General features: G+C 24.0%; 2 protein-coding genes across 3 annotated transcripts; both read left to right on the forward strand.

Moving 5' to 3' along the window:
* Positions 1–610: 610 nt before the first annotated feature.
* Positions 611–2,804, forward strand: LOC145829750 (uncharacterized). 2 transcript variants are annotated; one of them, XM_082937619.1, is made up of 3 exons: positions 611–750; positions 1,008–1,248; positions 2,250–2,804. In XM_082937619.1, exons 2-3 carry the CDS (start codon positions 1,019–1,021, stop codon positions 2,608–2,610), a joined length of 591 nt encoding a protein of 196 aa, XP_082793745.1. In that variant the 5' UTR covers positions 611–750; positions 1,008–1,018; the 3' UTR covers positions 2,611–2,804. The 2 variants fall into 2 exon arrangements, with proteins under 2 accessions (XP_082793745.1, XP_082793746.1); XM_082937620.1 differs by having other exon boundaries at positions 626–757.
* A 907-nt stretch (positions 2,805–3,711) lies between these two features.
* Positions 3,712–19,558, forward strand: LOC145829550 (membrane-bound acylglycerophosphatidylinositol O-acyltransferase mboat7-like). Its single transcript, XM_082937388.1, has 10 exons — positions 3,712–3,837; positions 6,901–7,013; positions 8,072–8,198; positions 10,011–10,155; positions 12,299–12,500; positions 13,201–13,365; positions 16,141–16,305; positions 17,191–17,349; positions 17,882–17,962; positions 18,660–19,558. Exons 1-10 carry the CDS (start codon positions 3,730–3,732, stop codon positions 18,787–18,789), a joined length of 1,395 nt encoding a protein of 464 aa, XP_082793514.1. The 5' UTR covers positions 3,712–3,729; the 3' UTR covers positions 18,790–19,558.
* Positions 19,559–20,872: the final 1,314 nt, after the last annotated feature.

Consider the following 20,872-nt stretch of genomic DNA (forward strand, 5'->3'; position numbering starts at 1 on the left):
GGTTAAAAAGATTGTAGTGCATAAACGCATACATTAATTCTATAAACTGAAAAAAAAAACACATTTAATAACGGAAATATGTAACAGAAAAGTGCCCGTTATTTTAGACCATAGTAAAAATAATGTCTTTTGTCTAAGTTTTTATTTGCATCTTTAAAGTTTTTTAAAAAATATAAATTGAAGTAAAAATTATAAAAAAGTCTGTACGCAAGAAAAGAACAATTTTTGTTGCTTTTTATATAAAATAGACCACGTTTTGAAAGCATTAGGATTTGGCAATCAGGTGGTGCATTGAGAGCTTAACGATTTGAAATACTTCGGAACGTTTTTTTATAATATGTAGTCCGTTTTTTCTTTAGGTTTAATTATGTGTTTATTAATTATTGAACAGTTTATTTGTGTTCAATTATTGTTAGTAGTTTGTATTAGTTCTGTAGTTATGGTTTATCTTGTGTTTTTTAGTTTGTATTTCTATAATAATCTAGATATCTTTTAACCTTATCTACAACACTAAAATTTTTATTTACTGTTCTTTAAAAATAAAATCTTTATTTTTTATGACACTAAAAGTGCTAGAGAGTACAGTAAATATAAAAATTATCTCTCAGGAGTGCAAAACTAGTATAAACGAATACTTAAAGCTAAAGAAACAAGGTCTTAAAAGCTGAATAATCAAAAGAAAAGCGAGTTTTTTCACACAAATGTTTACGTTTCTGTAGATTTGCAGAAAAGTACCAAGCTACGTACCTGGTTTTCAGTAAGATTTATAAGCATTAAAAACTAACTTTTTTCTTGAGGCGTGTTGTAGAAACCTTTTTTTAACCTTGTTTATGTTTACTACCTTTTGAAAAACTGTATTTATTATAGTAACCATGTTCTTGAAATCAGTTCTTTATAAATTCATGTTCTTCATAAATAACATATATTAAAGTGTATTTGTTTCATATCATAGTTTAAAACATTTGTAAATTAAATATAATTTCTTAAAGTTTAAAACATAATAACAGATACATATAAAATGTCTGATGTAGACAAACACATTATGGATTTAGAAAAGGAAGTTCTTGAATTAGAAACACAATTAATGAGAACAGAAGTAGAGGCCATGAATTCACAATCAAAACTTATACAAGTTTATGACCAGTATGAACATAAAGAGAATGAGTATAATGAACTTTCTGAAAAGTCTAAAAAGATGGGGGAGGAGCTATCAACAGTAGATGGAATTTTAACATCAACTTTTGCAAGGTAACATGATTTCTTTTGCTATAATTTCTTATATTAAATTATTTTACAACACACATTTCATAATAAATATTTTTTTGTTAAGACCGTTCAATTAAGGTTTATCAAAACAATATTTTTGTAAGATTTCATGCTAGAACAATACTACTGTTTACTGTCAAAAGGTTCTAGATTTGAAATTTTATTAAAGCAAACAAATGGTAAAAACATATAATAATAGAATTAAACTCTGAAATATTTAAGAAATAATTACTATAAAAATACTTAATATAGATATTTGAAAAGTCTCATTTTGATAAACGAATTTTCTATGCTTACATAGACTGGGCCCTGATAGAGTAAGTTTTTTAAAGGTTTTTTGTTTGTGGTTTGATTTTCGTTTGTTTAAAATACCAAAATTCGATTTGATTTCTGCTGCAAGTGAAATTAAAAAATCTGGTTAGAAATTTGGCTGTTAATTAAAAAAATGTTCAATAAAAAACCTCTTTGTTTATTTCTATAATAAAAAACTAAAATAGAAAGTGTTTTAAAACAGCGTTTATATTTTGCTAATGCTTCTTTTTATTTTACTACAGCTTTCATAGTTGATTATTATAATTTTTTCGTCAACTAATTGATAAGTTACATCTTAATAGGAACTTTTATCTTGTTTTACTAATGAAAATAAAGAAGAGTTATATAGATTGATATGAAAATTAAGTATAAAAGAATGTGAAAATTTGAATAAAATAGCTTAGAAACTTCCAAAACAAAAATTATTTTAAGAGACTTATTATTCCTCTTTAACTACTTTGCACTCTCTATTAAAGAAAAGTTGAACTCTACAACTAATAATATATATCTAGAATACAAATAAGAGTTTTGTGCTGTAAAGACAAAACTACTACAAAAAAAGTAAATTTATAAAAAAACATATAGTTCTATGCACATCAAGATTTTTAAAAGGTTTTTGTTATGACACTGCATAATTTTATGTTACTTTAAATTGTTTAAAATATCTTTAGGTATAGAAAGGCTAAACAGAACTTACACGCTCAAAACGATCTGAAAACCTCGTTGAAAACAGCTATAAAAAGTCTAACAGAAGCAGAAGTTGAACTCGATAAAAAAATCCACAAACAAAATGCCGACACAGAAGCTCTAATCAAGAAAATTGAAAACGAACATAACCATGACATTTTGAAATTGAAAAGTGATATTTCTCAAATGCAAAACTACTTGAAAGTTTGTGAGACGAAAAAACAGATTCTTCAAGATGACCTTCAAAGAAAAGAGAATGAATTAAAAGAACTTACTGATATTTGCGATGAATTAGTTAAAAAGCAGAACTTGTATGCTGAAGAACCTGCAGAAGGCTCTAGCTGATAAAAAATAAATGTTTTTATTCACTAAAAATATGTGTTAGCATTCAACATTATATGTAAAAGTTACCTACAATTTTATAAGAAATATTTGTACAAAAAAAATCCTTCTACACACTGTAACAATTAAATACTACTTAAAAAATACTTATCTCAAAATAGGTAAAATAATTTGTAAAATTATTAAATTTTTAATTTCGTCTGTTTAAAACTTGAATAGTTTAAGTTTTGTTAATGGTTATACTTATTTAAGTTTTTTACTCAGACAAAAAAGTACAATCTTAAAATCTGTTTAAAGTATTTTAGGAAAATAAATACTGTTGATAGTGTTCTTTAAAATAGGTAGCTGACTAACTTATTTTTTATTTCAAGTCTGCTAAGTTACTTATCTTTGTTTTATTGTTTATTATTTTGTACTAACTGTGGTATGATAAAGTTTAGTAATAGTCCTAACAATTTAATTTCCTAAAAAAATCACGATTTATAATATCTTTGTTAGTAACTATAAGTTTTTTTTAAGTAAATGTTTTAGTTTGTTTTGTTTTAAAATTTGGAAGTAAATTTTAATGTTGTGAACAAGTGCTGATAGTATTGAATAAATTTATTTATACTTTTTTCCTGAACATAAGTAGTCTTTTTATGCATAAACTTAGCAGTTTTTTACTGTGAATTGTGTTGCTTTTAAACTATAAATTAAGATTTAATTGTGTTTCTTAGATTTTAATTTTATGTCTAAACAGTATTATTTTGAATACATACAAACATGGTCGTATAAAAAATGTTAAAAAATATTAGTAGTTAGTTAGTGAAGGTTTTTCTACTACATTTGATACATTAAATAATTAAAGTTTATGAAATTTATTAAGCTTTTAAAGCTATTATATATGAAAAAAAGTTTGAAACTCCATTACAATAATTTAAAGTTTTCACTTTAAGTAAGTTAAGGACTAATATAATAAACAATTACTGTTTATAGTTTTAAGTTTTGTTTCTTTTTATTGCCTTTCTTAAATTAATTGATCTTGGTACTCTTATTTATACATACAGAAATCCTTTTGTTTTTAAAAAAATCAAGTTTAATATAGTTTTAATTTAAAACAGATGCTATTTATTAAAGCAAATTATGAGTTTTTTGATGTTTTCTGATGAACAAATTTATGCAATAATTCTTGTTTTTTCAATTTTAATTGGTTTTCCTTTAAAGTATTTAAAGAAACCTCAATCTAGAAAGGTAAGCTTTTAAGTTTTTTTATTGATCGTACTTAAACATGATTAAGTCTATATTAAAAACTTTGATAACATTCTAAACCTTTTTCATTTAAGTTCTAAGAATACTAAGATTTTAAGAAAAATTAACATTTTCTCTTAAATTAAAGTTTAAAGCTACTTTTTTGGGATATAAAAATATTAATTATATTTTAAGATACATTTTGAGTAAGTTTTGTTAAAGTTACCAATACAAACTATAAACAAAAGTTTTTTTATTCACAATTTTCTTTGAAATTATAAAAATAAATTAAGATCTAACTATTACTTTATGTTTTTAAAAAGTAGAGTTCTAAAGTTTATAAAAAAAATCGTTAAAGTTTTGTTTTTAAAGATTTAATGATAACAAATACAGAAATAAAAGGTGAGTAAGTTAAAATAATTCATATTTGTTATAAGGTTTTAGATACTTTTTTTATGAATGAACAAAATTGAACTTTATAAATGGTTTTACTAAAAAAAATTTAAGACTTTAGGTGGAAATTGTAGCATAGAAAAACTGTTTTCATTAGAAACTTATAGAAGTCACTAACTTTGTTGGCTTTTATCTCAAAAGTTATTTCGAATTTTTTAAGCTGTAAAAAGTGTATGATCACTAAGATGCAGCTATAAAATTAAATCTTCATATTTTTTATGTTTTAAGTTCCAAGTTTAATTGGAAACCTGTATTCAAAACACAGATAAACCGTGCTTTTTTACCTACTACGCTTAATAGAACGGCTAGAGGTTTTTTTACTGCAGGTTTATACTTAGCATTTAACATTTAAAATTTTAACTTTCATAGTTTAATAATTAAACAAAAACCCATAATTTACTACGTAGTTTAATTATTATACATTAATAACATCTTTAATTTAGATACCCGACTGCTCTTTTCTAAAAAATAATTTATTATTTTACTTATTGTATAATATATATGTAGTTTAAGTCATGGTGGTCTTATGTATGGCGCTGTAGTTTAATTATTGGTCATGTCTTTGAAAGCTTAACAACAAATTTGATTTTTGTGCTTGGTTTTAAAAATCTTTTAAATTTAAATTAAATTTTCTTTCTAATTGTATCTAACTTTAATTTTGTTATAATTTAGATTTAACCATTAAAAAACATTCAATAAAAATATATATTATACTAACTTTCTGTAGCTTTTATTACCTTTACTATTGTTAAATTTATTAATCCGATAATTAATGTTTGTTGCTTTACTTTTTTTATTCACAATAGAAAACATATTATTATTTTTTAATTAAAGCGCTCTACTACTTTTTCCGAACATAAAAAATAAATTATATAACTTTGTAGTATAAGTTCACTAATTTGTTCATATGTTTATATATAACAGCTTAATGATGTGATGTAATTATTAGATGTTTTTTTGAATGATTAGTAACCAGTAAATATTTAGAATTATTACTTCCTTGATTTCATGTATGTAGTTTATATTATGGTTTGTTGTTTTATTTTGTATTTTTACTTTAATTCATTTAATTTAAACGTAATAATCTCAAATATTATATAATTTTGTAACAGTCGGATTTAACATTACGTATTTTATCTATTATTAACCATTAACCTTTAAAAATCTAAAGCAATTATTTTTATTTGTAATGGACACATGTATATACCTACTTTAGCTTCTAAACTTTCCTTACAGTATTTGTGTTCTCCATAAACACACAGAAACATGTGTTAGTGTAATTAAGAAAGGATACTGTATAATTTATTATTATCATAAAATTAAAGTCATTTTGTATATTATTAATCCTTTATGGCCAAACTATCTCCTAAAGTTATTGTTTCAAATTTTACGTTTAAATATATGTTCGATATGATTACTTTTTACTTATACTAATAATAACAAAATAAGTTATAAATTGCTTTGATACAATTTATGTTGCAAGTAGCAGTAAAAGCTTAGTCTTTAAGTTTTTTAAAAAATCCTGAAAATGGTTGTTAATTTTCTATAAAAGCTTATACATCTTGTCATTTAAGCTAACTCGTTTAAATTCCCTATAGTGAAATAAATTATTTCTATCTATTTAGAAAAAATATTAATTTTAATTCTTATTAATTTAGTATTGCACATGATATAAAATAAAACAAGCTTCCTTTCTAAAACTTTTTGTGTAAAACTTGTCTTTCATTAAGTATAGTATTTAATAACGTGGTCTAGTTCCAGTCAGAAAAAATGTAACAAGTTTCAAAACATGTACCAAAAGTCCAGTAAAGTTTAGATTTTTGAATGTTATGTCATTTTTTATGTAAATAAATCTTTTTGCTTATAGGGAGACCCACTGTGTATTTTACAAGTTGGTTTTTTTGTAGAGCTATATCTTAGAAATCATATATTTTTGATAGCTTAAAAAATTTTTAAGTAACTTTTGAAATAGAAGCAATCAGAGTTAGAGAGTTCAGTAAGTTATGTTAATAAGACCTTATACGGATTGCTGAAACCAAAAGAAGACAATTTTACAAAAGTCTAAATTTTTCTTTTTTTTTTAACGAATTTTCTTAAAAAATTTTCAGTTATTCCATTATTATTATTTGAGTGTCTCTACTGAAGAATTTTTTTTTCAAATTTTGTTAAAAAGTTTTATTTATTGAATAAAAGCCGTGTTTTAGTTTATAATTTAAAGTTTAAGTTATAAAAAAGCTTAATCATTTCTATTCTTAACTTGTTTCTAAAAATTCGAAGTTTTGAAAAAGATCATCTTTTTTTATAACTAGTTTGCTCCACTGAATTTTCTAAGGTTACAAGATGTAAAAGTAATTTAGTAACCATTTTTCGATATCGTATTGTTCATTTGTAAGAAAAATGGCATTGGGTAAACAGACAGAAATTAAGTTTGTTTAAGTGAAAATTTTCGAATTAGTGTTGAAATTGAGACAAAGGTTTTGTGAAAGTTGCCCTTTAAAACTACATGATATTTTAGACCAACTTTTTTAAAAACGTTCATAACATTGATCAAAAAAATTTATTGTCCTGTTGCAATGCAAATATATTTTGATAAAATAACAAAATATTTAACAGACAATTACTTCAGCTATTGGATTTTTGTTGGTTTTATTTTCATGTGGATACCAACTATTTCATAGTTTTACTTGTTTCATTGTAAATGCTTTAATTGTCAAGTGTTTTTCAAGGTAAGTTTATTTTTTAAATATTTTACACTTTAAATTAAAATAAAAAAAAGTCTGTGCATACAGTTCTCAAATAAAAAATGTTTAAAGAAGTTTACCTGTTTGTAAAAAAGTACTATAACTGTGTTTTATACTAGTTAAAATTGTAAAGTTTGTCTTTAAATAATAAATTATTTAAGACAATTTTTTTAATAAAAAGTTTAGTAGTTATTAGTTCATGTTAAAAATTCTATTATCAGTAACTTTACCCGACGAATACAATTTAATTTGCTCTCATTTTTATCATAAATGATGATCTATTTCTGTCAAAAGTACATATATGATAAGACATATATATATTTTTTTTTAGAAAAAGAATTAAATTTAAATTAAATTAGAATATCATTTGTAATTATAAAAAGAGTTTATGAAAACATAAATAAAAACTAATACACAATTATGGATTTTTAGAAATTATATATATGTAAACCAAACTATTGATATATAGTGTTTAGTATCTAAAATATTTAAAAAAAGCATCAGTATGAAATATTTTGAAGTTTTAAGATGATGCGTCATATATAACTAAAATAATAATTATTTTTTGACTAAAGTTCTTTTACTTTTGTCTAAAATATTTTATCAATGTATTCAAATACACATAAGATTTTATTTTTTTACCTTTTCAAAAGCAGTGCAATGCATATTAAATTATTGGGAAATAATTCTGTGCACACACTACTAGAAATGTATGAGCAACTATTCTTCACATTTTTTAGTGCATTAATATACATATAGCGTGTTAAATACTGTTAGTTTGTAAACTTTTTTCTAACAGAAAAAGACAAAACGAACGTAATTATTTTTTACACCCTATACGTTTTCTGTACACACAGTAAAATAATTACTGTGCTTAGGTGCATACCTTGAAGATCACTGTAGTGTTAAAGGGTGTAAGTTGATGCAGACTGTAGTGTGTTAAGGACTTTAATCAGGTCTAATAAGAACTAAAAGCAGCATGTACATTTGTAATTTAATTTTTCTAAAACATATAGCATTATAATACTTATTTTTTTTTACAGAAGGTTAAGAATAGCGTCTTTTTTGTGGTGTTTTGGGTATTTATTTTTCTTCAGAGTTTGTCATTTTTATGGGTTTGATAAACCAAGTAACATCAGTAATGCTGTTCAACTGCTATTTACACTTAAAGTAAGTTGAAAACAGTTTGTTGGTTTGAAATTATTTATTTTTATTGTACATTTATTTGATAAACAGATAAATAGATTTATAATATTATTGTTAGTACATGAATTAGCGTATGAAACATATGTTTTAACAAAATGTTTTAGTAATTGTGTAAAAAGTATTAAATTTTACGAAAATATAGATATGATTTGTGTTTTGTAAAAATCGTAAAAAGTATTAATTTTTCTGATTTGTAATACGTTTAAATATAAAAATTTGAACAACTTTTTTCTGGTGCAATACTTATTCAAAAAATAGAACAAAACACATTTAATTTTTTCTTAAATTTATTTGAGTAGTTTTAAGTAAGCCTTTTCAAAAAGTCTATCTTACTCAGTTAAACTGAATTGAAAATGAAATTAAAGTAAGTATAATGTTAAAGTATAAAAATATAAAATGACGGAATAATCAAGTGTAAAAACTAACTAAATGTTAATACTAAATAACTTTGCTGTATTAATAGAGGTTGTTAGATTAAAATCAAACTAAAATAAAACAGCGATAAAAACTAACAATAAAAATAAAACTACACTATAAGAACCAATTACTTAAAAATTACTTAATATAAGGATTTAAAAAGTCTAGTTTGATATACGAACTTTTTCTGCTTACATAAACTGGGCCTTAAAGATTGAAGCATAAGGCTACCAGAGTATGTAGCTGAAAAGAGTTCTCCGCTGTCACTAAACCTGAAAACTTCTCTTCTTTATACTTTCTCGCACACTCATGATTGTCCAATTAATAGTCTTATTCGTTTGTGTTGTTTTCTTATTCTCTTAGAACAACCATTAATTAGATTTAATGCAAATAATTTGAATGTTTTATGTATATAAAACTAAATATATTTTTTAGTACTTTTTTCCCCTACTCTTGTATATTTTGATGTATTTAATTTGTAATCAGATTATAAAGTAAGCAATTAAACAAAAAAACATAGTTGACAGTTTTATGTTGTTTGGATTGCTAAATTTTTATAATCTCCATTAAAAATATTGTTCATAATTGTTCCTAGTTTACAACTTTTAGCATTCGTGTAAGTTTTTTAATTCACAATTTTTTTCATAATACTATGTTTCACTCAGTTAGTCAATGAGATTAATAAGATCCTCAGTTAAAACTAAATTCTGAAAATTAAAATAAGCATTTAGGCTACGTTAACCATAAGGTTTAGCTTATGGTTACTAGCTATATTTAAACACATAACAAAAACTAATGAAAACTGGTAAAAAAGCTTAATGCTAATATGAATAATACTACTAAAGAAATTTCTAAAAAAGTTGTATTAAGGGTCAATAGTACTTGTTAATAAACACTATGAAACATTTTCTCCACTGAAAAAAGTTGTATATACTAACCTTGTTATTTAAAAGAGTTTTAACTTATATTTACAAAAAATATTTAACATCTGATAAAAACCAATAAGCTTAAATCAACTTTAAAGAAAAATTAAAACAAATTTGGTACTAAAATATTAAACGAAATTACAAATTAAGATCAGAAATTTTTTAAAGTGAAAACTAACATCTGTATAACTGCTAGTTTACGCAATAAGGTACTAAGAGATAGTGTTGTATATAAACAGAACAGTTGTAATATGAGCCAAAATGTCAAAACAACTAGAAGGGTGTTTTTGTTAAAATTTTGATAGATAATGAAATTAAGTTCTGTAAACAAGTAATTATTTTAGGTATAAAATTAATTAATTTTTACTCATCTATTAACTTGCATGTAAAAGTTTAACTATGATTTCTCTCTGAACTATATTGATAATTATAGGTAGTGAGTGTATCAATAGACATAGCTGACCTCAGAGATAAAAATAAATGTACATCAAAACAAGAATTAGTTTTCCGAGCTGATGATGAACCTGATGTCTTAGACTTGTTTATGTATTCTTACTGCTATATTGGTCTATTTACTGGTATGTTTTAGATAATAAGTTTATTTTTATAAAATATAACGTATCAGGAATAGTTTTGTTTTAAAGTATCAATTTAAGCACATAAGCGTTATGTTATATTTAATTTAGCGTCGTTTCAAAGTATCATCAGTCATTATGAATAATAGAATTTCATTATAACAATAAAATTAAAAAGAAAATAACGAAAATATTTTAAAGGAAATTAGAAAGATTACTAGCAGAGTTTTTAAAAGATTTTGAAATTGTTTCCACTGCTACAAAAGTCAGCTAAGAAAGTAGATAACAGTAAAGAAAAACACAAAATCATCGTAAATCAAATGTAATTTATAAAATTACATGCTTTAAGAAAAGTTTTACATTTGTCTCACTTCTAATTACTTACTAACAAGTTAATAAACATCTTAAAGGTAAAACTACTGTCAGATCATATTTCGGATTGTATAGTTATGTAGCTCATTATATCGTATTTAATTATGTATATTTTTTGAAGGTTGTTAATTAATTATTAATAACTAAACAAACTTAAATAAGGAGCTATTCTTCAGTTAAGTTTGTAAAAATGTTAAGATTTTACTTAATTATTTCAAAAAAAAATTATTGCGAGAAATTTGAAACATGCATTAGAATTTCTAAAGTATTTTTGATAAAAGTTTACCCTATATTTTTATGATGGTTTTGTATAGTTAATATAGCAAAGAGTATGCACGACTATTCAAATTCTGATTATTCAAACTTTGGAAAATCTTGGTAACTGTTAATTTTATTTATTTTTTTTCAAAATGTCGTTGTTAAGGGCATAGGGGGGTGGGGTAAACACCTTTTTTTGGTTTTCGATCTTTTTTTATATAGTTTTTACTAAGCTACAAGATGCTTTTTACAGATTTAAAAAGTTCAAAATAATTTTAGAGATATAGCCGGTCAAAGTCGGAGGCAACAATAGGATCCTTATGGGAGACGCAAACAAAAACGGCAAATAACTAGAAATCACTAAAAATCTATCTCCTCCTACGTTTTTTGAGATAACTACCTCAAATTTTTATGAAATATTCCTTGCAATATTAAAAAAATTCTGTCGGAACAGAATTTGAAAAAACTAAAAAATAAAAATTTTATAACAAAAAAACTAAAATAAAACTGTTTTTTTTTTGTTTATTTACTATATAAAATTGTTATTTTTTAATTAAAAAAAAATCTTTTTGACAGAATTGTCTGAATATATCAAGGAACATTTCCTGAAAATTTGAGGTAGTTATCTCAAAAAACGTAGGAGCAGCGAGGTTTTTAGTGAAATAGTCTATTTTTGCAGTTTTAGTTTGCGCCTCCCATAAGGAACCTATTGTTGCCTCTGACTTTGACCGACTATATCTCAAAAATTATTTTGAATTTTTTTAAATCTGTAAAAAGCATTTTATACCTTAGTAAAAACTATATAAAATAAGATCAAAAACCAAAAAAGGGTGTTTACCCTCCCCCCCTTATGCCCTTAATTAGCCCTACATGAGCATTTTTTATTTTTCCAAGTATAATTAAAATTTAGAGATATGGCCCTTATAAGTTTGAAAATAATTTATCAGATTTTTAATTGTTGTAGTTTGATTAGTTATGTAACCATTTTTTCAATATGTTTTTTTTTAAGTGCTTAATAAATTCACAGTCTATACGTTTTTTTTTTACTATTGATATTTATAAATGAATTATGTAATGCTAAATTACCGTTTGACCAACTGTAATATAATGTGTACCTTGTTAGGTTAGGATTTTATCGAAAAAAAAAATTGTTTATAAAATGAAAAAATTTAGCCTTGTTTTTTAAAAAATATGTATAAAGAAATACTTTGAATTTTATATTTAAATTCAAACTTGTCATAAAGTGTAACTTGTAGTGATAATAAGCACTTTTTTATAGTCTATTTTTATTTTTCCACTACTATGAAGATCTTTTTTACTGCATGAACTTTTGTTATAAAAATATTTTTCAGTTTAAAAACCAATTAATTTTTATTTAAGCCTTTTTGAACAATATAAAAATTACTAGTTTTATTTTGTAACAAGTTTGATTATTTATATTAAAAAAAGCAATTTATACGAAGGTAAATTTTCAATTTATATTTTATGAGTTATAAATTTTTGTGTTTACTAACAGGTCCATTTTACACATATCAAACTTTCCATGATTTCGCAACTATGCCGCCAAATTTTGCCAATAAACTGCCAATAGTTTACCCCATTAAAAATCCTTTCATAACTTTTATTGTATTCACTCCATTATTTTTTGTTGCAAATAAATATTTTAATGTAGAAGAAGTTAGAGATGGTAACTTCTTTCACTATTCATTAGCATACAAGTTTGTTTCAATTTAATGTATATATTTAAATGAATTTAAATAATTCTTTTAAGTTGGACTTTTTAACTTTACTTCAAAAATTTTGTTTTGACAAGTAGTACTCTTAACTGTGACTAGTAGATCACTAAAGTAAACGTTTAAGGAAGTAATTTTTATATGAAAATATTATAGTACAGTTATATTGTACATAAGAACTTTTTAAGTACTATTAATTATCTGCCTTAAAAATAGCTATAATGAATATAAAACTTAAAAAGTAATATTTTTAATACTATAAAAACTTCTTTTCACAATACTGTGCAAGGTGTCAAATTGGGAAACACTTTTGTTAATTTTTCACTAATGTTTAGCAATGTATGTATAGTTTTGTTAACCCATGAGTAACGGTTAAATATGGACTACTTTTCGAATTTATGTAAATGTTTACTCTAAACAAAAAAAAAATCCCATTTGTTTTAAATGTTATGTATTCTCTGATGTTTTGATTTTTAAATTAAAGTTTTTACTAATTTATATAAACAAATATTGCTTTAAACTAGATGACTGAAAAACTTAATTTTCGACCATACTTGACTTAATTTTATAAGCACTTATATAGAATATAAACAAATAATTTTGCTTAAGTTTATAAATGAAGTAAATTTTTTAAATTTAAACAAATATCTAGATTCTAGAGATTATGTTAAATACAATTTCACAGATTATTTTTCATAGCCATGGTGTTTATGGTGATGAGGTTTAAATTTTACTCTGCATGGAAAGCAGCTGAATGTGCCTTTATCACACTTGGTTTTGGGGTTTACCCTAAAAATTGTCTTCCTAAGCCTGGTTGTGGACCGACTACTAATTGTGATTGGATTTATGAGTTAGCATTTATTAGTTTTTAAACTAGTTTGGAAATTTTTTAAACTTGATTTAGTGCGAAAACTGAGTAAGTTTATATGAAACTCTAATGTTTATTTGATAGCTATAAATAAATTTATTTATCTATATTGAATTTCATAAAATATTTTCGATTTTTATCATAACAAACTGTTTTTCTAAATTTAGTTGACAAGTTTTGATACTTTACATAATATGAATATTAAAAAATCAAATATGTTTTTTATACCTTGTTAATAGTTTCTTATTTTGTAATTATATATTTCTAAAATATTAAAAGTGTTTTAGTTTTTAAGCAGTATAATAACATCAGGGTTTTGTTTTTAAAAAGATTTAACTTAAATTAATTACTACTTTATAATGTTGAGATGAATTGTACTGATGATTACTAAAACTGTATAGGTTAAGTTGTTCTATCATATGTCGTAGTAAATATCATTCAACTAAGCAGATATTTTTATTTTATACCAAAAGAAAAATAAAACCCTCAAAATTTTGTCATAGTACTTATGAATTATAATAGTTATTATCTCTAATAGTAAATACATCTTTAAACTAAAAAAAAGTTTGTACAATAACAAAAATTTGTAAAGTATTTGCTTAATTAAAACTTACATACATATTTCTAAATTAAACTAGTATAATAGAGAAAGTTTCAATTAAGCAAGTACTTTGAAAATCGTTGTGATTATATTCATACAAATTTGTTTTATTTGGATTTTATTAATAAACATATTAATAATCTAATGTTTTGAAATCTTTAAAATTAGTTTGTTTTTATAAATGGTATCAAAATAAAAGCTAAAAAAAAAGTCACATGACTTTTGTTTATCTCTTCTTGTACTTACTTATACTTTATTAAAAATAGTTTGAGCAAAACTAAGTTTTTGCTTGTTTTCACGTGTTGATTTAACTACCTAAACTTTTAAGACTTTGGACTTGATTTTGTTTTATAAAATTTTGTAAGGTTTTTCAATTTATTAAGTTAAAAATTTATTTAAATTATTAAATTTAAGACCATTTTTGCTCTAACTTATAACATATACAACATTACTTTAAATTTAGTTTTCAAAAATCAAAAATAATTAGCGAGTTTAATTTGTTTTAGCTTGAAAATATTCACTGATTGTCAATTTGTTTAACTAAGCTTAAATTTATGACTAAAGTAAATTGAGATAGTAAATAGTCGCTCAAATTGATAAATATAATATTATTAAAAAAAATTTTTAAACCTTTTGTATTTAATAGCCCTAGTAAATAGATTTTAAAATATAAAATGTTTTACGACTAAGCAAAACAAAATATTTAAAAAGGTGTAACACATAACTTCAATAAGAAAAATTGAATCGTTTTTATATACAGTTTATATTTATTTGTTGACTCGTTAATTATGTTTCTACGGTACAGTCTTACAAGCCATCATTAAATTATTATAAAATAGATAGTTTACAAAAAAGTTATCTTAAAACTAAAAAAAAACTCGACAGTAACAAAACTTAACTTGAATTGAAGAGAAAATGTACAATGTTTTGTTGTCTATCCAAACAATAAACTACCAAAAAAACATTTTTGTTGAAAATTCACTATTAATATTTTTTATGAAATAAGAAACAAATTTTATTCTAAATCTTCTTTACTAATTTTTCACTTTTTTTTTCCAATTTAGTCTTAGTTTAGTTTCATTTAATATTAAGTTATAAGTACAAATTTTCTTAAAGACTATTTTTTTGATTTTTTACTAATATTGCAAAATTTTATTAAAAACAAACTTTGCAAAAGAGATAAATTTTACTTAAATTGACACTTAATTTTGTTTTAAGTTAGAATGATATTTGAAATAAATATTATATTACTTAAATTGAGTTTTTATGTAGAAATAGTTTTATTTAAAATAATTCAAGTAGAATTAATTATTTATTAAGTATTACAGTCACAATAGATGAATGATAAGCTCAAAGTATTATATTTTTTATATATTTATTATATAGTTATATTAGATATAAACAATGAAATTCACCGCACGATCAACAACAACAGCATCCGAGACAATCCTACGACCGGTTTCGTCCTTATTAGGACTCATCAGGCGGGATTAGTCGCGAGAAACCGCTGTTGTGATCTAACCAAGCGGGCTTAAGTACGAAGTACTGAAGCGACCGTTTGTGAGTAAAGTCCGAAAAATTGACGCAGGCAAATCTTCACAGCCCAACGTATTAGACATTGTCAGCTTAATGTGAGATTTTACTCTCCACGCTCGTTTTATCAGTTTTAGCCAGTATTTATTTCGGCCATCGTCAACAAGTTGAGATGTTTTATGCCATCAAATATGTGGAGAGTAAAATCTCACATTAAGCTGACAATGTCTAAGACGTTGGGCTGTGAAGATTTGCCTGCGTCAATTTTTCGGACTTTACTCACAAACGGTCGCTTCAGTACTTTGTACTTAAGCCCGCTTGGTTAGATCACAACAGCGGTTTCTCGCGACTATTCCCGCCTGATGAGTCCTAATAAGGACGAAACCGGTCGTAGGATTGTCTCGGATGCTGTTGTTGTTGATCGTGCGGTGAAGTTCATTGTTTATATTCGATGGCATAAAACATCTCAACTTGTTGACGATGGCCGAAATAAATACTGGCTAAAAATAGTTATATTAGCATATAAAAAAATCTATTTAAAAACTAATGTACCAATGGTAAAGCAAGTTTTTAAGACATATAAAATTGTAATTACAACATTTTAAAGCTTGTACTAATTACAGTACAGGACCAGATTTGCTAATCAGTTTTGAAGCGATCAACAATGTGGATTGTTTGGATTGTGAAAAACCCTCTTGTATGAGGAAAGCAATGAAAAGTTGGAACAAGTCTGTACAGTGGTGGTTAAAATACTATATATTTCTACGAGTTCCAATAAAGTCGTTTAGGTTCGAATTTGGTTCTTTATACTATCTGAATTTTTTTCTCAAAAGTTTACGGTGTTAGTTAAAAAGATATATTTTAGTTTAAAGTATTTACTATCTAAGTTTTTGTAAATTTTGAATATTAACGAAGTGGTAGCAATAAATTTATAAAATAAATACTTTGCTAAAGTCTAAATTTTGACAAAGATTTTCTACTAAAAACCATACTATTTCATATCTTACTTTAGAAATTCAATTTCCATCTGTAGAGTAATTATGGTGTCACAATAAAAAAGCGTGAAAATCACTATTATTTTATTACTTTAACAATGATCGAAAATAGTTAATATTACAATTTTAATATTAGTATATATTACAATTTACCAATAATTTATTTTGTAATATAGGCATACGAGTATCAAACCTTTGAAAGTTAAAAAAAAATTGTAAGAAATTTTTGATTGAATTGATTTAAATAATGAGTTTAGAATAGTTTGATTTTTTTTTTGCATATTGTTATCACAAAGTTGTATTTTAAGTTTGCTGTTTAATTTTAGAATTTGATGAACTTTTTTATTTATTATATAGGTACTTTATTTCAATTTCTATAAGTAAACATATTAGAAAATAGACTTCATATCTATTGTTTACTGATAGCTTTAGGACTATTTTGTTGTTTATTCAGGACAACGAGTACTACCAAAAACATCAGAATCTAAAAAATATCATTGCACTTGTAAGAATATTTATACTTATAATTAAAACAGGAGCTTATGTAAAAAACAGTTATAAAATTTACTAAGTTTTTAGACATCACAATACTAAACATAAATAGAAAAAAGGTTATTTTTTGCATATATTTATATTTTTTATAATTTTATGTTTTATTTAGTGTTGAATATCAAACAGATTGATGTCAGTAATGGTTGTAAGTTCTTACTGGCATGGAATACATTCTGGTTATTATTTAGCTCTAATTACATCAGCTTTATACATTTCATGTGAAGATATTCTTATTAGAAAGTTAAAACCTAATCTAAACAAATGTTTTGCATCTATATTAGATTTGTGAGTTTTGATAAACTTATGTTGAAGTGTTTTTACATAATACTTTTTTGAATTTTATCTTAACAAAATGCAAATTAATTAAATTTACTAACAATTTAATTTTAACTGTTAATGTTTATTTTCATTATTTGAACTATTTAAAGTTTGTTTAGGTTTTCAACTATTAAATCTTAAGAAACATAGGTATCAGATAAAATAGTTTAAAATTGTCTTTTTTATTTAGTATGAATTAACAAACAAAACTGAATGAATCAGTATACAACTTTATTTGAAACATACTATTTTATTATTAGTTAAAGCTGTTGTGATATGTTATAGTATACTTTTTACTTCACTCAAATAAATTGAGAAAAAAAAAGAAAACAAGTATTTTTATTTTAAATAATAATTATATATTTAGTCATTAAAATTAATGATTATTATTTATACCTAAAAAAAAAGTTATTTTAAGTATAAGCTTTAAAAATCTCTTACAATAAAGTATCATATTTTGTGCAGAATTAAATAGCATTCATTGTTGTATATTTTCCAGATTTATTTCGTTCAATACATTGAGATGTTTCGAATATAAATGCCTCGCTTTTCAGTTACTAGATGTTTCTAGTGTTATAAAGTTAGTTATCTTACTAAATATTTTTTTAAATGTACAAAATTCGTGTTCTCTAAGTACTGCAAGTAGTTTAAAAAAGTTATGGTTGTTATCTCTAGTTTATCTCTACTTTGCATACACAACTGTACTTTGCTTACCTTACATACAGTTCAGTTTTTTCAACTTAACTGTATATTTATAATACTTTTTTCGTGGGTGAACATATATTTTATAAAAAGTTTGTTGATTCAGTTTTTTTTAATAGTTTTTATGTACTTTTTTAGATTATAGTACTTGAAACAAAATTTGCCATACGTAAAAGTTTAAATCAACTATTATTAGTAAAAGTTTAGTATCAAAAAATTTTGTTGTTTACTAAATATAATTATATGTTTATTTTACATAATTTTAGCTTTAGCCAAATTAAAAACTTAACTTACCAATATTTGCTTAATACGTAGTGTTTAGTTCATTTTATATCTTTAAATAGATATTAAATTTAATAACAATAAAACTTGAAATACATAAAACAACTTAAGGATGAGTTGCTTTTCTATATAAATTACTAGTTGCAATCTGTATAAAAGTATACAAAAAATGTTTTTATAACAACACAAACTGTAACATTTTTATTTATTTAACTGTTGTCAAGTTATGGCTTACATGATTTTTGTAAAACCTAAAGAGTTTATACAACTTTCTCAAGCAAAATATATTTCAGAGTATGGAGCTCATTGTTTTGGTATCAACATCTTTTTAGCATATTTGTTATTTGCTTTTATTATGCTTATTACGCCATTGGGCGCTTTTCAACATCAAAGCGTAACATCAGTGACAGAAAGGAAAAGTGATAGAAGTCTTATAACCCCTTATTTTTGTTAACCATCATTTACTAGCTTTATATGTAATTTTAGTGAGCTTAAAGTTTATACTTTGTTTTTATTAATACTTTTGGATTTGTGTATTTATAAAATATTTTTTGCCAAAAGAGTTTTATAAGTTTGAACTTAAGATTTTGGACAGTTTATCCATTTAACTACTTAATGTTAAAAATGTGTTGCAATTTTATTACCTTCATGATTTTAAAGTTTTTGTTCATATTTTATTTGATTTAATCATATTTTAAATTTATTTACAGTTTATTATCTTTAGAAAATAATCAACTATGCGTTTTAGATTTTTTTTTTTAACTACCTGTTATTTTACCTGTAAAAGTTTTATGTATGTATAGAAATAACTTTTAATTGAAACATAATCAATGTTAATGGTGTTAATTTTCAAACATGAACCTGTTGTTGCATAAAGAATTGTAATCTTTTCAAACTATGTGAAAAAGCAAACTTCTTTTACATAAAAATATTTTCACAATTTTAATATAATACTTTTTATATTACTTTATTTCGTTGAGATTTTAGTAGTGATCCGTATCTAGTTTTCAGTTTTGATCTGACCGAATCCGGATCTTTTTCAGAATTAGGATCCGGGTCCTTAAGATTTTAAGTTGTTTCTAATGTAAAAAGAAGACAAACTTACGCATAATAATCAAGTATTTATTACTATTAATTTACTAAAAAATGTTTGAAAAATATTTTTCGGTGTTAATAAACAAATTCATTGTAATTGTTGAAAAACTCTGTTTTAAAACTGAAAAAATATATGCATCGCTAAGATGAAAAAAAAAACTGTTCTGAGATCTCAGTTTTAATGTTTGATATGATTGCAAGCTACATTTATAATAAACTTGTATTTTATTTATTTGTAAGCCGAAAGAATTGATAGGATATCGACTTTAGTAGCTGCGTAAAAAATAAAAGACAAGTAAAACTTTTTTACGTTCAACTTGATATAAATTTTTTACTTTTGCAAAATAAAAAACAGAAAATTAAATTTTTAAAGTTATAAAACGAAGTTAAACTGAAAATAGTATAGTATCAACTATAAGAAAATCCTAAAATAGAAAAGGATATAAAATAATATAATATTTAATTAACATTAAGCTTTTGCCATTACAAAAAATAATTAAGAATATTAACTTCAGTAACTATTTAAAAACATGAAACGAACTACAATTGCAAATGATTACTATACAACTTCCAAACTAGAAAGCGGTATACTGACAATTCCCACCCAATCAAATCCCACCCCTCACAATTGCTACTAAAAAAGTTTTTTATTTTTTAATATTTAGTTTTATTTATTTTTTACTATCACTCTAACCTTTGGTCGGTAAGCGGTTCTCGAATTTGACCGAGTGGGAAATGAGCGGTTCCCCTAGAAAACATACTATTCTTGTGTTTTTTAAGTTGTGGTGGAGAACTAAAAGCTTTTCGCCAGTCTTTAGAAGCAATCAACTACGCTTTTGGTCCTACAAGTAACCAGCTTAAGAAAATAATCTTTCATAACACACAAAAGGTAGTGTGGAAAGATATTATTTAATTTTTTTTACAGGAAATATTATATTAGGTAAAACTGAAACGCGTAAAGTAAATTTATTGATCTACTGAAATCGTAACATTAGGGTCTGGTAGGATCTTATTTTCGAATTAGGTCCTGGCCGAACCCAGTAGACCACTAGATTTTAGTTATTTTTCAAAAAAAATTAAACATAATTAACTTTTTTAGCACGTGATGAATTTTGGTTCTACAATTTTTTAATATTTAGTTTAAAAGTTCTAAAATACTTACTGTCATAACATAGACGTCATAACATTAGTAAAGTTTATAATTTACTCTGTTGTCTGGAGACGAGTTAGTTTTACACCAAAGGTCACTTTTGCACAAAAAGTTATTTTTGCGCGAAGGGTCATGTTTGCCCGAGAGTAAAAAATATAATTTAAAAAAATATCAATGGAGGGTTTGAGGTAGCAGTGATTGTAAAAATAAAAAAATTAACAATAAAAAAAAAAACCGACCAAGTGTAAGAGTTAGGATTAA

The sequence above is a fragment of the Thalia democratica genome, chromosome 2 (genome assembly GCF_965202585.1).
Source record: "Thalia democratica chromosome 2, ktThaDemo2.hap1.1, whole genome shotgun sequence".
In the NCBI taxonomy this organism is placed as follows: Eukaryota; Metazoa; Chordata; class Thaliacea; order Salpida; family Salpidae; genus Thalia; species Thalia democratica.

Bases quoted from the DNA above. Each gene is read 5' to 3' on its own strand.
- LOC145829750 (XM_082937619.1), top strand. From the start codon at position 1,019: ATGTCTGATGTAGACAAACACATTATGGATTTAGAAAAGGAAGTTCTT. The intron at 1,249-2,249 runs GTAACATGATTT...AAATATCTTTAG, and splicing joins TTAACATCAACTTTTGCAAG to GTATAGAAAGGCTAAACAGA.
- LOC145829550 (XM_082937388.1), top strand. From the start codon at position 3,730: ATGAGTTTTTTGATGTTTTCTGATGAACAAATTTATGCAATAATTCTT. The intron at 8,199-10,010 runs GTAAGTTGAAAA...TGATAATTATAG, and splicing joins AACTGCTATTTACACTTAAA to GTAGTGAGTGTATCAATAGA. The intron at 16,306-17,190 runs GTTCGAATTTGG...AATATCAAACAG, and splicing joins GTTCCAATAAAGTCGTTTAG to ATTGATGTCAGTAATGGTTG.